The sequence below is a fragment of the Crotalus tigris genome, unplaced genomic scaffold, assembly GCF_016545835.1.
Source record: "Crotalus tigris isolate CLP2741 ecotype Arizona unplaced genomic scaffold, ASM1654583v1 scf7180000018146.467361, whole genome shotgun sequence".
Lineage (NCBI taxonomy): Eukaryota > Metazoa > Chordata > Lepidosauria > Squamata > Viperidae > Crotalus > Crotalus tigris.
Window position 1 is genome coordinate 98591 of NW_024096846.1, and position 19152 is coordinate 117742.

At 43.2% G+C, this 19152-nt stretch overlaps 1 protein-coding gene across 1 annotated transcript in view; it reads left to right on the top strand.

The window, feature by feature from the left end:
• The first annotated feature begins 5439 nt into the window (after window positions 1–5439).
• Window positions 5440–19152, top strand: part of NXPH4 (neurexophilin 4) — a 94122-nt gene continuing 80409 nt past the window's right edge. The window contains exon 1 of the mRNA XM_039348360.1: window positions 5440–5645. Coding sequence (XP_039204294.1) covers window positions 5592–5645 — 54 coding nt within the window. The 5' untranslated portion in view covers window positions 5440–5591. The remainder of the gene's footprint in view (window positions 5646–19152) is intronic.

Consider the following 19152-nt stretch of genomic DNA (forward strand, 5'->3'; position numbering starts at 1 on the left):
CTTCGCTGATTCTTTCAGCCGCATTCTTATTGGCTTGGCTTGTTACCTGACTTTGCAAAGATACAGTTAACACTGGCTCTTCCTAGGAGGTTATGAGAAGATTTGCTAAGTAGGGATGTATTTGAGTCCTTAACAGTATTGATTAAATGTCTTTATTTTGTATGTATGTACTATATGTATGTATTTCTACCGTTTATACTGCACTTTTTCATTATTAAATGCAATAATCCCAAAGTGCACTCCATTAATTTTAAAAAAAAATAACAATATGCTATTTTCAAAAGGTGGAAACCCAATGAATTGCTTTAATCTTGTGTAAGGTATTGGAACAGATATACAGACATACATTTGTTTTATTTGTTGATTGTTTCAATTTACATAGCTGACCGTCTCAAATGCACGACTCTGGAAATGCACATTCAGGCTATGCTTGCAATACAGTTGTGGACTCAAAGTTCCTGCCTTTTTAGATCTGGCAGCGCACAATCATTTTCACTGAAAAAGGGCTGTTTGGAAAACCAGAGACTCCATGGACCGATTTACTGCTCTATGAGCCTCACTGCTCTTTGGCTTTTTTTCCCTTGCATTTTCTGCTGCTCTATAGCTTTAATTTTCTTGGAGGCATAATGAGACGAGGAATGGACAGTTCAAAACTAACTGAGGTTTGCACAGCCCTGCTGATGGGCGAGAGTAGTTTACAAATGCCCTTCTATAGTTTAACGTTACAACTGTCTTCACATCCTAGAATTCTTTGTATCTGCTCATTCTTTCATAGATCTATGGTTCATGGTGTATGAATAATGCTGTTCATAAGACCAGAGAAGTTTTAGCCTACAGGCTTTATCTGATTGGCCAAGTTGTCCTACCTGGCCACAAATTCAGGAAAGTTCTTCCTTCACTTTTGAAGTCCCTTCACTTCCTTTTATCCCAAAGACAAATGAAAAGTCCTAATTTTGATTGGCTGGCCAGAGAATATAGCTTTTTCCCTCCCTCACAAAACTGACTCCAGGAGTACCATAAAAAACCAGTCCATGGTCCTAGATCAAATGCCCCTGACTGCCTTTTTGAGGATTGACGAACTAAACTCATGTACTTTTGTGGTGGGCTAGACTAGAATACGTGTCTCCACTTGGCGTGGTTAAGAAATAGGAACATAGAATATAGAGCATAGTTGGAAGGGGCCTGAGGTCTTCTAGTCCAACCTCTTGCTTCAACAAGAGACCCTCTATCATTTTAGACACATGGTTGTCCAGTCTCTTTTTGAAAGCTTCCAGTAATGGATGGAACACAAATGCCAACAGGCTAACTGGGAGGAAAGAGATCTCTGGAAATTGCTTGGAAGAACTGCAGCTTATCAGCAGAGAAAGCGAGATGGCAATCAAGGCTCAGGCCTGGCTTGATGGCATCTAACTGCTGTGATTAATAGAGGCTCCAGGGTCCGGTTGAGGTCTTTCTGGGCCTTGCTGCTTTTTACGGAAGTCATGCTAGAGTTCTTCTGAATGCAAGGCATGTGCTGTATCCAAGCTCTAGCGCTGCCTTAGCTCAATGTTTCATACTCAAGACTAGTCATATGTACCTTTAGACAAAGGTCTCTCACGATCTTTATTGTATTTATATTCTCAGGCCTGCATTTGTAAGATTGACGCATGGCAATTAGCTCATCCATTCAGAGAGGAAAGCTGAACCCCAAGCGAGTAAAACATCAATTTAACGTTATGTTTTTCACTCCAGATGGAATAAATATACCCCTGGCAAATGCAGAACATTTAAAAAAAATACAAAACCCTTTGATATATATATCCAGTGGCAACAAACTGTAATACATTCCTGCTGGGAAGTGCTGGGAGCTGTAATTTCAAGGTATCTAAAGGACATCCGGTTCGGGATGGTTGCTAGAATGCTATCATGACCTACAGGCACATTTCTAAATAACATCCGAGAGCAGGAATCGGTCTGTTTCAAGATACACCATATCATGGGCTACAACAACTGCACCAAAAACTTTATAGATGGCTCATATTTTTTCCAGCATATTTAAATTTCATTAGATATAATCAAAAACTTGGAACTCTATAAAAAGCAATGTGTGAGTAGGGCCATACCCGAGACAGACCTGGAACATACTGAGATCTCAATGTCAGGTCAATATCAGAAAATCTATTTCATTTACAATATTTATATGCCTCCTGATAATGAGACTTTTTAGATCAGTTGTGTCCAACTTTGGCAACTTAGACCACAGGTCTTAAAGTTGCCAAGGTTGGACACCCCTGCTTTAGATAGATAGTGAGAATAAAGTCAATAAAATAAACTCACCAAGTAATAACTGTGTATTGGGGTGAATTTTAGAAGTTTTAGAAGGAAAAACCACTCAGGAGGAGATAATTCCTCTAGTAAAAAGGCCAGCTGCAATCTGCTAAAAAAGAGCCTTTCTCCTCCAGTTGTGCCCCTGGGAAGATGCAACTAACACTGCTCTTGTGGTAATTTTCAAAGTGTGTGACCCTTACAACCAAGCCTTTCTGAGGGAAACAACTGAGATTTAAAAAAGAAAACACACTGAAGAATGTAGGGATTCACCTTGACCATATTGTAACATGGAGATCTCAGCCACTCAAATGTAGATGTGAAATTCTTCAGTCTGCCACTCTGCCGCCAGTGTGTCCCAAAAGTTGTTTTGCAGAAGTTCGTGGCCTCTTTTGTCCAAGAACAGGCAGGTCAGCTTGGCTGGTGAAATAAACAGGAGCAAAGGAAATGGTCCACCGGCAGGATCTCCAATCTCTCCTAATCATCCACTGCAATGCTCCAGATTAGATGGACAGTCAATCCTGATCTCTCTGGACTCCGAATCTGATTTGTACTGCACCTAGTAGCCCTGAAGGCATTATATGCCTGTACATCCATCAGCCCTCTATTTCAGGAGCATCAAGCAGGTTATACCCCTCACCAACAATTAAAGAATAGAGAAGCTAGAGATGCTGGACAACCTGGGTATTTTAGTAGGAATACTAGCAAACGAGGACAGTTTGATGGTACTTGGAATTGGCCAATCAAGTTTCCCAGGACTAAAAGCATCCAGTTTTACCATTCATTCATTAACTGTAAAGAGATAGAACATCCAGTCTTCTTCTGTCTAGAGCAGGGGTAGGCAACCTTGGCTCTTTTATGACTCGTGGACTTCAACTCCCAGAATTCCTGAGCCAGCATGGCTCAGCTTGGAAACTTTCCCTTTCCCCTCAGCATGGCTGGCTCAGGAATTCTGGGAGTTGAAGTCCACGAGTCATAAAAGAGCCAAAGTTGCCTACCCCTGGTCTAGAGGATGTCCATAATCTCCTGGGCTAAAAGCTAATACTTTGCCACAAGAAGCACACAGCGTTGAGAATATGGGTTGCCACCGCAGGCTACCTCTGAGCTTTTTCTCAAGCCCTATGTCTTCCCTGCCTGGAAAACCGTTGAATGGGAGATCTGTTATTCAGCTTGGGCATGAGCTCCCATTTCCATACACCAAGCAGGCCGGACATCCACCGTTGGGGTAACAGCATGCCTGCTACACCAGCTGCTAACCAGCCAGCTGGCCAATTAAAGACTAAGCACCTGCTGGTGCCAGCAGCCAAAAGACCTTAGATTTGGGGGACAGAGGCTCCTCTGTCTTTCTGTCCCCCCCAATCTCTATTTCCTCTTTTTTTTCTCCAAGTCACCCTCTGCCTCAGCTGCTTATGCACTAAGAAGAGCCATGTCAGCCTTCAAGGGGAGGGAAAAGAAAAATAACCCTTGAATACCTATTTAGGCTGAAATGAAAGAATTACTGCCTGCCAATGAGACAGCACCTTCCGCATATACAAGAGGCAACCTTTTCATGCCGGCTTGAGAATAGGAATGGGCAGTCTAAGAGCCTGCAATAATTATACTCTGAATTAGAATGGCTGGCATCTAAATAACTCTCTGTAGTATGTGTGTCTGGGTGCATTTGAAGATCCAGAGGGATGCCATATTCTTTATGTGACCTGGGGTCCAACCAGGTGGACTGGGCTTTAAGCCTAGAGACATACATGTTCTCTGCTGGGGAAGCGGCATTCCCAAAATTTTTATAATGTCTCAAGGGCAAAGGAAGGAAGCTCTGCATGAGCTGGAGAATATTGTTTGGTGGCAGATGAACAAGTTTATCATAATGCCCTTCTGGTCATTGTTTTCTTAATTATTACTCTGGTTTTCCTTCTTCCGAAATCTCAGATGTGCAGCTAGATGTTATAGAAAGCGAGGGGGATGTGTGTCAAAGATGCTTTGATTGAGTGCTGTTACTGAAGTAAAGTCTCCTTAAAATATATGATGCGCTCTCTCACACACACAGGCAGGCACTTCTGAGTCAGGACAGAAGCTCTCGGAGAAACCCCTCCACCGCTTCCTCACAATGGAAAGACATCGGGATGAAAATGTACTTATGTATTTCTTTCTTTCCATATGACCTTAGGCTGAGAACAGAGGCCAAGGCTCAGAACATAACTCTTTTCTATTCGTGGATCCCTCCGACTCTCTCCCAACATTTCTTCTGCCAGTTAACACCAAGCAGGGTTATGCGAAATATCCTATATATATATATATATAATATATATATATATATATATATATATATATATATATTATATATATATATATATATATAATATATATATATATATATATATGTTGTTCAGGTTTTCTCCCGCGTAAAATTGGAAGTGTCTTGGTGACGTTTTGACATACACTCGCGAAAACCTCAGAAAACACACACACACACACATATATGATATATATATATATATATATATATATATATATATATATATATATATATATGACTATATATATATGGTCATTTTGTGGCACGGGTAAACTTTGACACCCCACCCCCACCCTTTTGAGATCACATGTTCAGAACCAACCCAGCTACCTCCCAATTCTCCTATGCAAAAAATCTCCTATGCTGCACCCCACATTTTAAGAACACCCCGCCCCCCATTTTCTTTCTCTCTCTCTCTCTCTCTCCCCCCCCCACCCATGCCTCTTATTAAAATGGTAGAGAGGGTTCTTTCCTTAATCCTACTCCCCCCACCACCACCTCCCTCAGAACGGCCTGGAAGAAGATGGCAACACCTTCTCCCACCAGGGCTGCGGTTAAGGGTGGGATTGGTAAAACTCGGCACCCCGCCCCTTTCCCAGGCTCCTTGGGCAGGGCACGTGCAACTCACCCCCGCCGGTGCTGGCGGCCCCCCCTCCCCAATCAAGTGCAGAGTCAACTTTCTGCATTTGTCCCCCCCCCCCCTTCCTGTCAGGGCTCATTGCATCTTGGGTTGCTGCTCCGAGAACCTGCTGCTCATCCTTCTTCTCCCGCTCAGCTCTTTCGCGCTCCGCTCCCCACCCCGAGGATTGCCTGCTTTTCTGTCTCTCTCTCTCTTTTTTGGGGGGGAGGGGGGGCTCTTTCTTAAGGAGCAGCACTCGGCCTCCCCACATCTTTCCCTCCAACCTCTCTCCTTCTCTTTCTCCCTCTGGCTCTCTCCAGTTTTTCTCCTCTCCTCCTCCCCGCTCTCAATGCTGGTGAAAGATCTCTCCCTCGAAACATGAAGGTCCTCAGCTGGGTACGGCTCGCCCTCAGCCAGTGGCTTGTGCGAGAGGTAAGGCGCGCGGGGAGGTCGACCGGCGGGCGGGAGGACGACCGGCAGACGCGGGGAAAGCGCCGGGCGAGAGGGGAAGTTGGCATGGCCGGGGACGGCAGGCTCGCACCGGACCAAACTTGGTTCCGGAGGGCGGGAGGAAGAGGGAGCGGGGCGTCGAGAAGCCGGCAGCGCCCGGTTCGATGGGAAACTGGCTCCCGCGAGGTGGATCGGGAGGGCGCGTTTGTCGGGAGCTTTCCCCGACGACTCTTTTCCTAACTTTGACTCGACTCTGGGCTGTTAAAAGAAGCGAACGGAGGACACTCGACGCGTGTCTCCAAAGTTCGCGCTTGACGCTGGTGGCTGGGGGAGCGGCTGGAACCCGGGGGGGGGGGAGACTCGCCGTGGCGGGACAAACCGAGTTGGATGGAGGGGGGGGGGAAGCGTGGAAGAGTCCTGTTTCCTTCTCGCGGGGGGGGGGACACAAATCGGCGAGGCAGCCAGCAAGTCGCCTGCTTCACCGCCACGATCAAAATGGGGCGGAGGGCCGCGATTGCCGAGGTGATAAAGAAACAAAAAACAAAAACCAACCACCTTCTGGCGGGCGACGACGACCTGTCTGGCGACTCGCGAGACGTGAATCGCGTAAAAGACAGCCTGGCCTGCCAATTCGGGTTTAATCTTCGCCTGCAGAGCGGCTTGGCGTGGGCAGATTGAGGTGGAAGCCCGGGACGAGACGCGCGCTCTCCCCTCGCGCCTCTTTGGCCGAAAGCAAAACACCCGCTCGGTCCCCTTCGAGCAGCTGATCGGGCCAGCCGAGGCAGGCAGGGCGACTTTTGCCCGTGTTCGTGCCCGGGACTTCTGAGTGGAGGGTCGGAATAGGATATAGCGTTACTTTTCGGGCTCCGCGGGTCCAGCTGTTGAAGCTCGGCTGCGCCGTCACGTACTACTGGTTGTGTGTACAAACGCAGGCACGTGGCCGTGCACTTCCCGCTAGCTGTTGTGGGGCCGGGTTGATCCGTGCTTTATTGTAACGGTGTGCGGTGTCGATACGTGGGAATGACATTTTTGGAGGTACTGTGGCTCGTTAATAGACAACGCGGTGGAGAGACCACGCAAGCTAATAGCGGGGAGCCGTGTGTGTTGTCTACTTGTACTTGTGAGCCCGCCCACAGAAATTCCAATCGATGTATATATTCTTGGGAAGGGTTCCGTGGAAGTGCTACACATCCAGCTATATGTGTAGGGAAGATTTCCTAGGCTGTATGGAACGGATCATTTGTAAGGCCAGATCCCCACCGCAATCCAAGACGTTTTTGTTTAAATTCCAGATCATCACTTTTTTCAGAGCACAGCTTCGGGAGTAAGAAGGGGTACGGCTTTTTTCCGAGGCCCTTTTCCTGGCCTTTCCCCAACCTTCGCAGATGCTAATGGCTATTCCTGGCATCCAAATTAAACAGAGTAATTTTAAGGCAAAGCGTTGACCTTTTGTACCTGTTTTCACTAATTGTGAATTTAGTTCTATCAGTGTAAATACGGTCTTCAGGTGTGGAGAAGCCTTTGATCCATTGTTGAGTCTCCCCCAGGAGATTTTCCAGGCCAGCTTCCCTAGATTTCTGTAGGGAAGAATTTTGGCTAGGCAGACACAATGAAAACGGGGTGGGGGTGGGGGTGGGGGGTGGTGGGGTGGTGGTCCAAGGAGCTGGCTTCGTAAACCTCTTGCTGGCACAAAACCTGCCTGCCCCCCTCCTGATCTTATGGGCCACTTGCACCCATCTTCTGAAACAATATGGCTGGAAAAGGAGATGCACCCCCCCCCAAAACCCAATCATTTCCTTTATAACACACACCAGGGGCAATTGTGCTGCTGCAGACAATGTTTCCAGATTAGTTTGCTTATAAGACAGCACACTAAGTGTATTATAAATAGGTTAGCCTGGATTTTTTTTTTTTGTTGTTGTTAAACCAAGGATATACTTGTCCCGCTAACTATTAACCTGGAAGTTTGTGCCTCCAATTTATCTACTTAAGCTGAATAAAGAAGCATTTAATGCAAGTGATATTAAATAATTGCAGAGGCCTTTTTACCCAGACATTTCATCTTTTTCTGCTACTATCCCCTTAGGCTTTGAATGTTTTTCTTCCTTCTACCAAATCAGGTGCCATGTTTTAAAAAAAGTCTTTTCTTTTTTTCTTTCTTTTCTTTTCTTTTTTTTAAAAAAGCAAGCTCTGTCTGGTGGCTTTTTTCTGGTGGCTTGGAACTTTATAACTTCCTTATTTCTTCTTAGAACAAACAGTAGCTCCCAGAAAGGATCATAAAATTTTGATTCTTCTCTGCCTGCTGCATCCATAGCTGCCTGTGTGCAAAATAATTCTTTCACAGGTAAATGGCATTGCCATTTTTAGTGCTTGCAAATCAGGAGTCGAAGTGCCTCAGCTTCATTTTTAATTTTTCTCTCTGTGTGTCTTATTTTTCTTTTTACGGCATTATAATGTTGCAGGGAGAAATAAGGAATGGGCTCATTAAGCACTGGGCCGGTGAGAATCAGATTTCATAACAATCAATTTTTACTTTTCAACAATTTCATGAAGGCTGATCTGCTCCCCCACCTCCTCCTCTCAAGGCATTGCATTCAGACCTCCAGGAGGAAAGAGATCTAACTAGGTGAGGTTCTTTGGCTTATCCTGTTCTTTAAGGCAGGAAGAGGAAAGGAGAAAATTCTTTGGAGGTTACCTCCAGCCTTTTTCATCAGCAAAAGAGGCTGCTTTTAAGATGGCAAAAACCTTTGTTTTAAACAGATAATCAGTGATATATATTTTTTTTGCAGGGGGAGGGGAGTGGGAAAGGTGATAAAAGAAACTAGATTTGTGTTGGGTTTGAAAAAGAGATGTAGCTGCTAATGCAGAGGTTTAGTATTTATTTAGTTGTGTTAGGATTTATTTATTTATTTATACCTTGCATTAAAAAAGAGCATCTAGGGAAAGCATAAATGAGATGCTTTTCAAACCACCTAGTGTGTATCTGTGTAAAAACACACTATGAGCGCAGACATCCTCTCCCCCTTTCCCCTCCTTCCCATGTACATCTAATTAAATTGGAAAATGGCTGGCAACTGGTTTTTGTTTTAAACCAAGTTAAGAAATGTGAAAGCCCTGCCAGGTATTAAAACATTACTGGATATGCTTGGTCTGCAAGACCTTTCTTAGTTGTAATCCTCAATCTAGGCTGCTTTATATTTTGATTTTTTTATTCAGACATTGTTTATTTCCTTTCTAGCTGCTACATTCTAAACCTCTGTATTTTTCCTGTCTTCCATACTTTTTTGGGGGAACAAATAAGTGTTCCCTATCCACAGTCCTCCATGATGGTCTAGACTCTAGACCTAAGAAAAACAAGATGCTTTTATCTCAGGATACAGTTGCTGTTCAAACCCACTGGAACCCCATCTAACAACAAAGAAGGAAGAATATAAACTCAATCTCACATTGTAGAATCTAAAATACAATGTGATCATGTGGAATCCAGTAGTTTCCACTCCATGCTCACAATCTAATCATGTTGACATCTCCTTTCAGTCCATGCAAGAAAAAGGTCAGCTTTTTAGTCTTCAGAAGGTAGAATCCATCCTTAAAACACTATATTAGCATCTAGTGATTTCCTGTTAGTTAATAATTGTTGCTATTGATTTTCATTAAGCACAGAATTTCAAGTAACCACTTTTTTTACAAAAAGTCTAGAACAGCATTCATGGGAGGTGATGTCTTTCCTTTAAGGCACATGAGATCATAACCAAACGCATTCCAGTGAATTCAGAATTTGGGTTCTGGTGTCTGGATGTCTCCCTTCCTATTCAGTTCAAAATTTACAATTACTTTTATGTAGAATTTGATCTGGATTTTGTTTAGTTTAGATTACCTAAATTTAGATTACCTACGAACGAGTCAGAATCAGTTTCATGCATTATAAATCTAGGAGGCTAACTTGTATTAGATTGGACTATATGGGCCACCATGGCGTGTCAGAATGACAGCTTTTTCCATATCATTGCTACATTTTTTTAAACAAAAACGAGAGACACCAGCTTAGAATCTTTGGCATGCAAAGTGTGATATCTACTATTGATCAGTAGTCACTCTGCTGGCTATATCTGTTGACTAATATAAAAGATAGGCCTTACTTTTTATTCCAGTGATGAACAAAGGCTAAATTTCATTAGTGATATTGCCCAAAAGGGATCATTTGCAAAAATTCAGATGACTTTCTAGGATTTATCCTCAGTCTCAAATAAGCCCCATAAGAGTGCCTTGTTACAAGCATCCTACTCTTTACCTGGCATAAAAGAGTATGGCTGAGAGGCTGTCTTTTACAGCCAGGGCAGATGGGTGCTAAGGGCAGTTACTAACAAGCGGATGTCCATCCACTTTCCAAAGAGGGCAGCATCTTAGTGCAGGCGCTACAAGGTGATTCTGCTTGAAGTATTCTGAGCCCAGGGTCCTATTGCCACCATGATCGGCCTTCAAGCTGAGATAAAATTGGTAGACCAACTGGCCATCATACACTGAATATAGGGAGTCAGGCAGTTTTAAAATATGAAATATAAATAAATAAAAATAAAACGGGGGCATCTTCTGCTAATAAAATCTACAGGATTGGGTGCAATTTGTTCAGGTGAGGTTTACCTTATACCCAATTTGTTACTTATGGTACTTACTCAGGGAACCAACTTTTGGAAATTTTCTAGCTATACTTATGCCCGCTGGTAGTTTAAAGAATGGGGCTGCCTTACTTCTCTTGTGGTTTTGCATCTTCAATTATTTTTTTTTAACTTACCTTGATTTTGAGCAGATACTGTCAACAGATGTTTGCAGATTATGAGAAGCCGATCCAGAGCTTGTGGCTAATAAAATAAAATTAAAACACCCCAAACACTGCAAGGAGAAAGAAGCGTGCAGTTTTGCTTAGAATGCATACTTTGTAGGTGTAGTGGAGACTACCCAATTTTGAATTTACTTACCCAGTCTGTACTATGGGGAGGGGAAAATAGTGACTGAGTAAGTAAAGGCGTTGGAAAGGACACGATTAGAAGACATATGGCTGAAGATGATCTCTACCATGAGCCATATGTAACCATCTGATTTTTGAGCGTTTAGAAAAAAAAGCATTTGCTTTGGCATGATGGGGAAAAGTTATCTATGTTTGGAGGAAGGTTGTTTTTTGGGCAAAATGAAGGCACAGTTGAACTAACAGCAAGCCAGTTTGGTTTAGTTAAGGTGCCAGGTTAGAAACGAGGAGATTGTAAATTCTGGGCCTTTCTTAGGCATGAAAACCACCTGAGTGACTTTGGGTCAGTCTCTCTCAGCCTAAGCTTCACAGGGTTTTGTTGTGTGGAAAATGGAGGAGGAAAGAGTATTAGATATTTTTGCCACTTTGAGCTGTTTATAAATATAATAAAGATAGGATAAAAAAAATCTTAAAAAAGAAAAAAACACTCTAGAATTCTAGAAAACTGAGTTTTATACCTGTAGTGAAGCCATTTTCTGAAATCTGCCCTCATATATTAATTCAACATTATGAGACAGTGTTATAAGAGAACTGTCTTAAGAAAACAAAACAAAACAAGTCAGGTTAAACCAGAGACAATTGCAACTGGTACATTACAATGATTCTGATACACCAAGTCCTTTTTTTCCTTCCTCCTCCTTGAATCCAGCTTTGCTTCCTGTGACCCTATTCCTTCTGTAATCACATTTAAGTGTTGAAGGTGTGATGGACTGAGACACTCTGGCGTGGCTGGGAAGAATGAGTAAGCTCTTGTCTCAATTGCATCGAAAGCGCCTTCGTGTTACAATTTGAATCTGCATCAAAGCAGACTGGCACGCTTCCAATTTTGCTCTGCAAGGAGAATTTTTGATGTTATTGCCTGATTGCATTTCTCGCTTTTCCCTGTATCCCCTTGGTGAGCGTTGGGGGCTTTAGACACATTGATACCACATAACTCATCGGGCAGAGCATAACTTTGAGGGAAAGGTCAATTTTATCTTCAGTTCTCAAGGAGGAAGAAGGGTTGTGACTGATTCTGAGTTTCTCAGGATTTCTTATTCCTGGTTCCAATGAACATCTGAGTTTCCAACCTGGGGGGGGGGAGCCTCTGCAGGTATTCCTCGCCTTATAAACACAATTGAGCCCAAAAATTTCTGTTGCTAAGTGAGACATTTGTTAAGTGAGCTTTGCCCCATTTAATGGACTTTCTTACCACAGTTGTTAAGTGAATCACTGCAGTTGTTAAATTAGTAACATGGCTATTAAGTGAATCTGGCTTCCCCATTAACTTTGCTTGTCAGAAAGAAGGTCACAAAAGGTGATCACGTGACACCCCCCCCCGGACACTGCAACTGTCATAACTATGAGTCAGTTGCCAAGCATCTGAATTTTAATCACATGACCATGGGGATGCTGCTATGGTCACACAGTTGAAAAACGGTCATAAGTCATTTTTTTCAAAGCCGTTGTAACATCAAACGGTCAATAAGTGGACTATTGTAAGTTGAGGACTACCTGTATTGAGGCTTGTGAACTTAACAGGCTTACCTCACCAAGACCTATTTTAGAAAGCAGCCCCCCCCCTTTGAAAATGGGACAGTCTGCTCTACTTCAGGGTTATTCACTTACTGGCCACGAAATAGTTTCCTAAAATAATGGCACATAGCCAGCTTTTATACTTCTGACCCTTGGACAAGGGCATATGTCCTCCTTCCCAGATAATTCAGCTCGTCCTCTCGCTGGGTCTCCTCGCTGGCTGCATTCAGCGCTGCCCTGTTCTGAGGGAAAAGAACTGGCTCTCTTCTTCTTTTCCATTTATTATGCTCAATAGCCACTTAAAGTAGCTGATGGGTGCCTGGAGCCCCTTCTGGCCCTGCTGCTTCTCAGGGTCATGCGACTGCCAGATGTTCCTGCATTTAAACAGCTGTCACAGCCTCATTTTGATAAAATAATAAATTTCCTCCCCCCTTCTTTAGTTTTAACTACTTCCTGGCTCTTTCTGCTCTCAGCCATGGTTACAGAGGAGCATATCATCCATGTACACAGGGCACTGCCATAGGATCTGGAGAGGCAGAGGGATTTATTATTATTTTTTTAAAAATCCCATAGAGCAGGGTAGGCAAGCTTGGGTCCTTTATGACTTGTGGACTTCAACTCCCAGAATTCCTGAGCCAGCAAGTCCACAAGTCATAAAAGAGCCAAGCTTGCTTACCCCTGCCATAGAGAAATGGGGCTGGTTTCTACCTGGATGAATTGAGGCACTCAAGTTGGCAGGTGCATCATAGGACACAATATATGGGTCTTTATGTATGTAATATGGTAAGAGTGGTAGTATGGAAGTGTCCGTTGCTTTCCTCATTGCAGCAATATTAGATCAGTTAAAATTATCCTGCCCCTAAATGCAGAGGCCCTCTGTTGATCTGAATTGGGCTATTTGCCGAATTGTCTGGCTCTCAACCTACGTTCGTGGTGGCGAACCTATGGCACACATGCCACAGGTGGCACGCAGAGTCCTCTCTGTGGGCATGCGCGCCATCGCCCTAGTTCTAGGCCTTCAGCTGGGTTTTATAAAACCTTTTCACTTTAGGCCTTCACCACTGTGTACAAAAAAAAAAAGGTTCAATCAATCAATCAATTTTAACTTCTCGCGGGAAAAAGATCTCGCAAAGTTGGAATTGATTGATTGAACTTTTTAGTTCTGCCCAGTCTGCCATTACCACCACAACCACTCAATGGGCCATGCCCACCCAATTGGTCACACCCACCCAATGGGGCACCCTCACTCGGCACTCGACAATACATAAGAGGGTTTTGGGGTGCAGTTTGGGCACTCGGTCTCTAAAAGGTTGGCCATCACTGACCTACGTGCTCCAAGTCCACACTTCCTGCTTGGAAGGGAACCCACTTTTGACACAACTACATTAGAATGGTGACTGACAAGAAAGCAGCATCCAGCAAGCAACTCTTAGTTGGAGAGAGGGGAACTTATATCCCATAGAAAGCAGTCTTGTTAACCAAGTTGGTTTCAGACAGAAAGACTGTTTGGATGATGAGGAAAAGGAGAAAAGAGTAAGGGGTACTAAGAGTTAAGCCAGGATATGGAAGGGGTAAGTGGGGGAGATGTATAGTTGAGCATTTAGTGGCTAATTTTCTGCAAAATGGCTGAATAAAATTAGATGCATGTGACTGGTGCCCCATATTAGGTAGGCTGGCTATATATGAATGGCCGAGGATCAATCTCTGCACATCCGGCATCCTACAGTATATCCAGATGGCCCTTCTTGTGTAAAACAATTTTCACTCTCCTAATGTTTGTTCTGTTTCTTCAAAGTCTCCACCTTGAGCAAATGTCAGCCCTGTAGAACTGTGCTTCTCAACCTTGGCTACTTTAAGATATGTGGACTTTAACTCCCAGAATTCCATGGTGGCTAGGGAATTCTGAGAGCTGAAGTCCGCATATCTTAAAAAAGTAACCATGGTTGAAAAGCACCTGTATAGGAAATAGAAGTGTGTAGGATACTGAGGCTAAGTTAAAATCCAGCTGAATTTTGGAGAAATGACTGGTTGGGGAGTTTTGGTGCCTCAGGATCTATTCTAACAACAATTAGTGATGGCTTATTCTGAAGGGTTATTGGGAGGACTGGAATAAAGACAGACTCATATTTGAAATAAACACTGAATTGTAAAATAATTACTAGAAAAGGAGATGGTCCTGAATTTAAGATGGCCCTTGCCAGAGGAAAATTAGTTTTTTTTTAAAAAGCTCCCTTGCTGTATTTTCAGTGAATTTAAGACAATCCTCCATTTTAATGATAAAGTATTTAGAACAAAACAGCTTGCCTTCCTTTCAGGTAAATACAATACGCACATTTAGGAAGCATAATGGGCTTTCAGCTGAATTTAGTCCACCCTCTTTCCAGCCTGATCTTGGAGTTCATTTCTCATCTTAGTCTCTGTGTTAGATCATCAGTGAGCCGCCAAAGGTAAGATTGAGGTTTGCAATAATAATAATAGTCTTGGGAGGGATTTGCAATTCTTAAGCAGGTTTTTCTGACTCCCTAGTTTCTATGAGCACTTGCAACAGCAACAAAGAGAACCCTCCAAACGCTACTCACAAATTATGCTGCTGAAATACGTTTTTAAAGGCACAGTTAACCAGAACTATATTTTTACTGGCAATTCATTTAATGTTCAAAAGACAGTCCTGGCCTTTGCAATTCTTTATTTATAAGTGTGTTTCTTGAACCAGGCTGCCTTGTGGTATCTTGGGATCCCAGTAAAAAATAAAATGGGACCCGTATATCTGTAATTTGATCAACCTGCACTTGACCTGAATTCATGCAAACATACTGCTAAAAAAAATAAGAGTACAGTATGAGTTAGGGGATATCACTATGAAATGGCTTGTTCACCCTTGAACCCCGGGGGCTGCTAACCCAAGCCATCCAGTCACCCTTGTTATTTAGATTAGCAAGGATTTAAGCCATTGTCTCTAGTAAGGTTTTGCTTCTAGTTTCTTTTCCATCTTCACTTTTCCCTGCGTGCTCCATGTTCGTCCATTAGGGGGAGCTCTTGATTTCCATTCCTTTCAATCTTTTGTTCCAGACCTCCCCCCCCCCTCTAACTTTTTTCCCCTGGAAGTTTCTTGAGAATAATTCTCCCATTTTTTAAAAAACCAATATGGAATATAGATATATGAATTCTAAATAGAAACGTAAATTCTGAATAGACTATAGAGCTGATTCTAGTATAAAATTGTTATGTAACACATTTTAAAAATAAATTTCTAGCCCCTGTGATGTTTGAAAGAAATGCTTCAAAGCATATTGGTCCTCAGAAGTAAGGCAACCTTTCCCCCATTTCCTGTGCATGTATTTTTAATTGGCCTTGGCTCTTCTCTTGCCCCTGCCCTCCAAGTGAAGTTTTATATCCAAAATATAATTGATTCTGAGTTGAACAAATCTCGAATTTCTGCTGTGTGCAGAATCGCTACCAACTTTTGGCAATAAAAGACAAAAAGGCTGAGTTAAAAGTTATCCAGTGGACGGAATAATTGTGGGATTGGTCTCTTCTCCCTTGCGTAGTCCCACATTACTTCAGTGCTACATAGGATTGCCAAATATGTCAAGGGTGGGCTATACATTTATAAATGAAATAAATAGCTAACGTAAGGGGAATACCCTTCTATAGGTTTTATTTATTTATTAATTTATATTCTGCCTTTATTATTTTTACAAGTGGTAAACATATCCAATGAACTTCCTCCTCCTATTTTTTCCCAACAACAATCCTATGAGGTGGGTTGGACTGAGAGAGAGTGACTGGCCCAAGGTTACCCAGCCAGCTTTCGTGGCTAAGGCGGGACTTGAATTCACAGCCTCCCACTTTCTAGTCTGGTACCTTAACCACTAACCAAACTGGCTCTCTTCTCCCAAGGTACAGGGTAGCCCAGGGATGTCAAACTGCTGGCACGCAGGCCGGCTGCATCATGCCGAAACCACACCTACCCTATTGCCGGCAATGGAGAAAATGTCGCGACACATCATGTGATGTTGCGAGTTTGACACCCCTGGTGTAGCCCATTGGGGCAGTTATTAATACAATGGCCTCTTGAGAAATAACAGCAGCAAACAGCAATTGAACGTTGCCAAATCTTTATCAACTCTTGCAATCTCTTACTCCTCCGGTTTCCATTATTTTCTCTGTGTCTTGCATAAACCTCTGAAGAGGTCTGTATACATGTAAACAAAATAGTTGGTCCCTGAAGACATGCCCATTTCATTTTATACAGCCATTGCTTTCCTGTCCCACTACTTTCCTTAGATTGTGCTCCTAAAAGAGAGGATGTTGTTCTCCATCCTAAGAGGGACTCTTGGTAAGCCCCTGCCCATTTCCTGACTGAAAGAAACCTGGAGCAGAAAATATACCTACCTTGACTCAGCTGGTCTTGTTTGGCCTTGCAGCCTCCAAAAAGAGCAGCAAAATGAGATCCATTCATGTTTGATTTTCAGACATTCCAGAGGCGGCACAAGAACAAGGCCCTCTCATGTAACTTTCAGAGGGTCTGGAGGCCTGGCGTGTCACCAGAAATGACATGGCGTGTCACCCATGACATGCATGTCATAGGTTCGCCGTCACCATGTTAGAGAAATGACTGTATTGGAAAAATGCCTATACAGTAAAAACTGCAATCTTTATGGTTTAAGTTGGAGATTTCTCGTGAGAAAGAAAGACATATGGAAAATGCTTCTATCCTTATTGATGGGCATAGGAAGTCTGGGATAGGGGAAGTTCCATGAATATCTCACAAAAGCATGAATTTGTGCAGAATTTAGTATCCTCTTTTTTTTTTCCATGTATGTTTCTAACCCTCAGGGCTGATAAGTGTATGGGTAGTGCTAGGTAAAATCTCATAGATTAAAGGATAGCAGTTTAAATAAATTTCTGCCTAGTCAAGGTTTCTGATCACTACTTCTCACTACAAACAAAAAAAACAGAACAAAAAACAAAAGGAATGAATTATGCAAATAAGGTCAAATAGGCAAAACTACCTACATTTGTATAAATTTATTCTGATTATAGAATCTTTGTTTTTTGGTGGGTTTTTTTTGACCAACTATGCTTGCAAGCAGAGGACCCCGATACATATACAATAAATAATAATTATTTTTATAAGCAGTGCATGCTGCCTTGATTTCTGCCTCTGTGGGTGCTAGCCAAGGTGCTGATGTAAAGGACTACTCTTGATTGAAAAGTTGTCTCTAAGAGACTCAAGAGCTGAATCTCTTTTCAAGCCATCTCCAGAGCTAATATATTGCCGAACAAACACACTTTAATTCAGATTGAAGCTTTCCAATATGACTCATTTCCCTCCTTTAATAATACTCCCCCTGCTGTGGCCTTTAAACCCTTGGCTGCAAGCAATTCAATAAAGAGGCACAGGACCCCGTCTGCTACATTCATTGAGAATGGAAATGAACTGCTAGCTAAGGTGGGGAAGGGGGGGGGGCTACGCAGGAGCAAAATCTTCTTTTCCATGAAAAACACGGAGGGCTTTTTAATAAGAAGGAAATATACTCCCTTCGCTGCTTCTCCCCCCCCCCCGTTCCCCCCTCCCTTCTGCAGCTGATTATATTTGAAAGCAATTCAGGAATTGGAATCAGCAGGGAGGCTGGAGGTCAGAACTGAGGAGACCCATCTGAAGGAGGTTATGAAAAGTTGCAGCAAGAGATTGACAGCACGGAGAATGTGGTGGGAAGCAGAGCACGGTATTTTGGTGGGCAGGCCATCAGGCAGTAGAGTCCACAAGAGCTGTTTGGGCTTATTCTGTAATGTGAAAACATAGGCCTGATTTTCAGCATCCCTGAAGTGGGTGGTGGTGGGAAAAATCAAGCATTCAGGCAGAGAGGTTTAAATTTCCTGGAAGAATCTGGGAAAAACAAGAGCGGGGCTGGTGTCACTGTGCCATTCCAGCCATCCATCTGTTGTGCTTTAGTTATGGTTTGCTAAGGATTGAGGCTATCAGTCACATCATTTTTATTGAAGATATTTCAGAAAAGGGCTTTAGATACTAATGTGGACTTCTCTTCTTCTGAAATCCATATGTGGATGCTGTTCATTTAGAGAGGCTGTAGAAGAAAAGTTTATGAGGGGAAAATGTATGTGTGTATGTATGTGTGTATATGTATGTATGTTTGTGTGTGTGTGTGTGTGTGTATACACACACACACACACACACACACACACACACATTAAATTTCATTAAATTAGTAGTATATATATATGCAGGTCTTGGCGTATTTGGGTCTTTTCCAGTGTAAGATTGAGAGTATCTTGGCGACGTTTTGACGAGGTCCCACTCGTCATCTTCAGGCTGGGGTCTTTGGCTTCATGCTTGTGCGAGCAAAGTATGATCGGAGCTGCCGTCTCTCTATAAATATTGGTGGGGGGGTGTAGAGTGCTGCCTTAGTTGCTGTAGGAGGGTTTGTTGGCTGTGTTGGAGTTATTGTTTGTGGATTGTTTGGCTGTTTCGTAACATCCTGAGTAGCTGAGGTGCTGGCTGTGTGCCCATTAGTCTTTTGTGTTGTAACGACCTGGGTAATGGGTTGTGTGATGACATCCTGAGATCTAGTGTAGTGATATCCTGAGTTCTGTGTTGCACCATCCTGGGTGGTAGGCTGTGTTGTAACATCCTGAGCTTTAGCACTGTAACCTCCTGAGTTCTGTGGTGTGATGTCCAGGGCAGAAGGCTGTGAAGTAACATGCCGGGCTTTGGTTTGGCTCCGAGTTTGCGGTCTAGCTCTGTGTTCATGGCGTGTGTCCATTTGCTTTGTGTGGGGGTCGGAGGGAGGTGCAGCAGCTGGTGATGTCGTCGTGGTTTGGCTTCTGGATGGTGGTTGCATTTTGTCTGAGGGATGGGTTTGGGTTTGGGTTTGGGTCTGGTAAGGTGGTGGCGTACTGTGTTGTTCTGGGTCCGGTGTCAGTTTT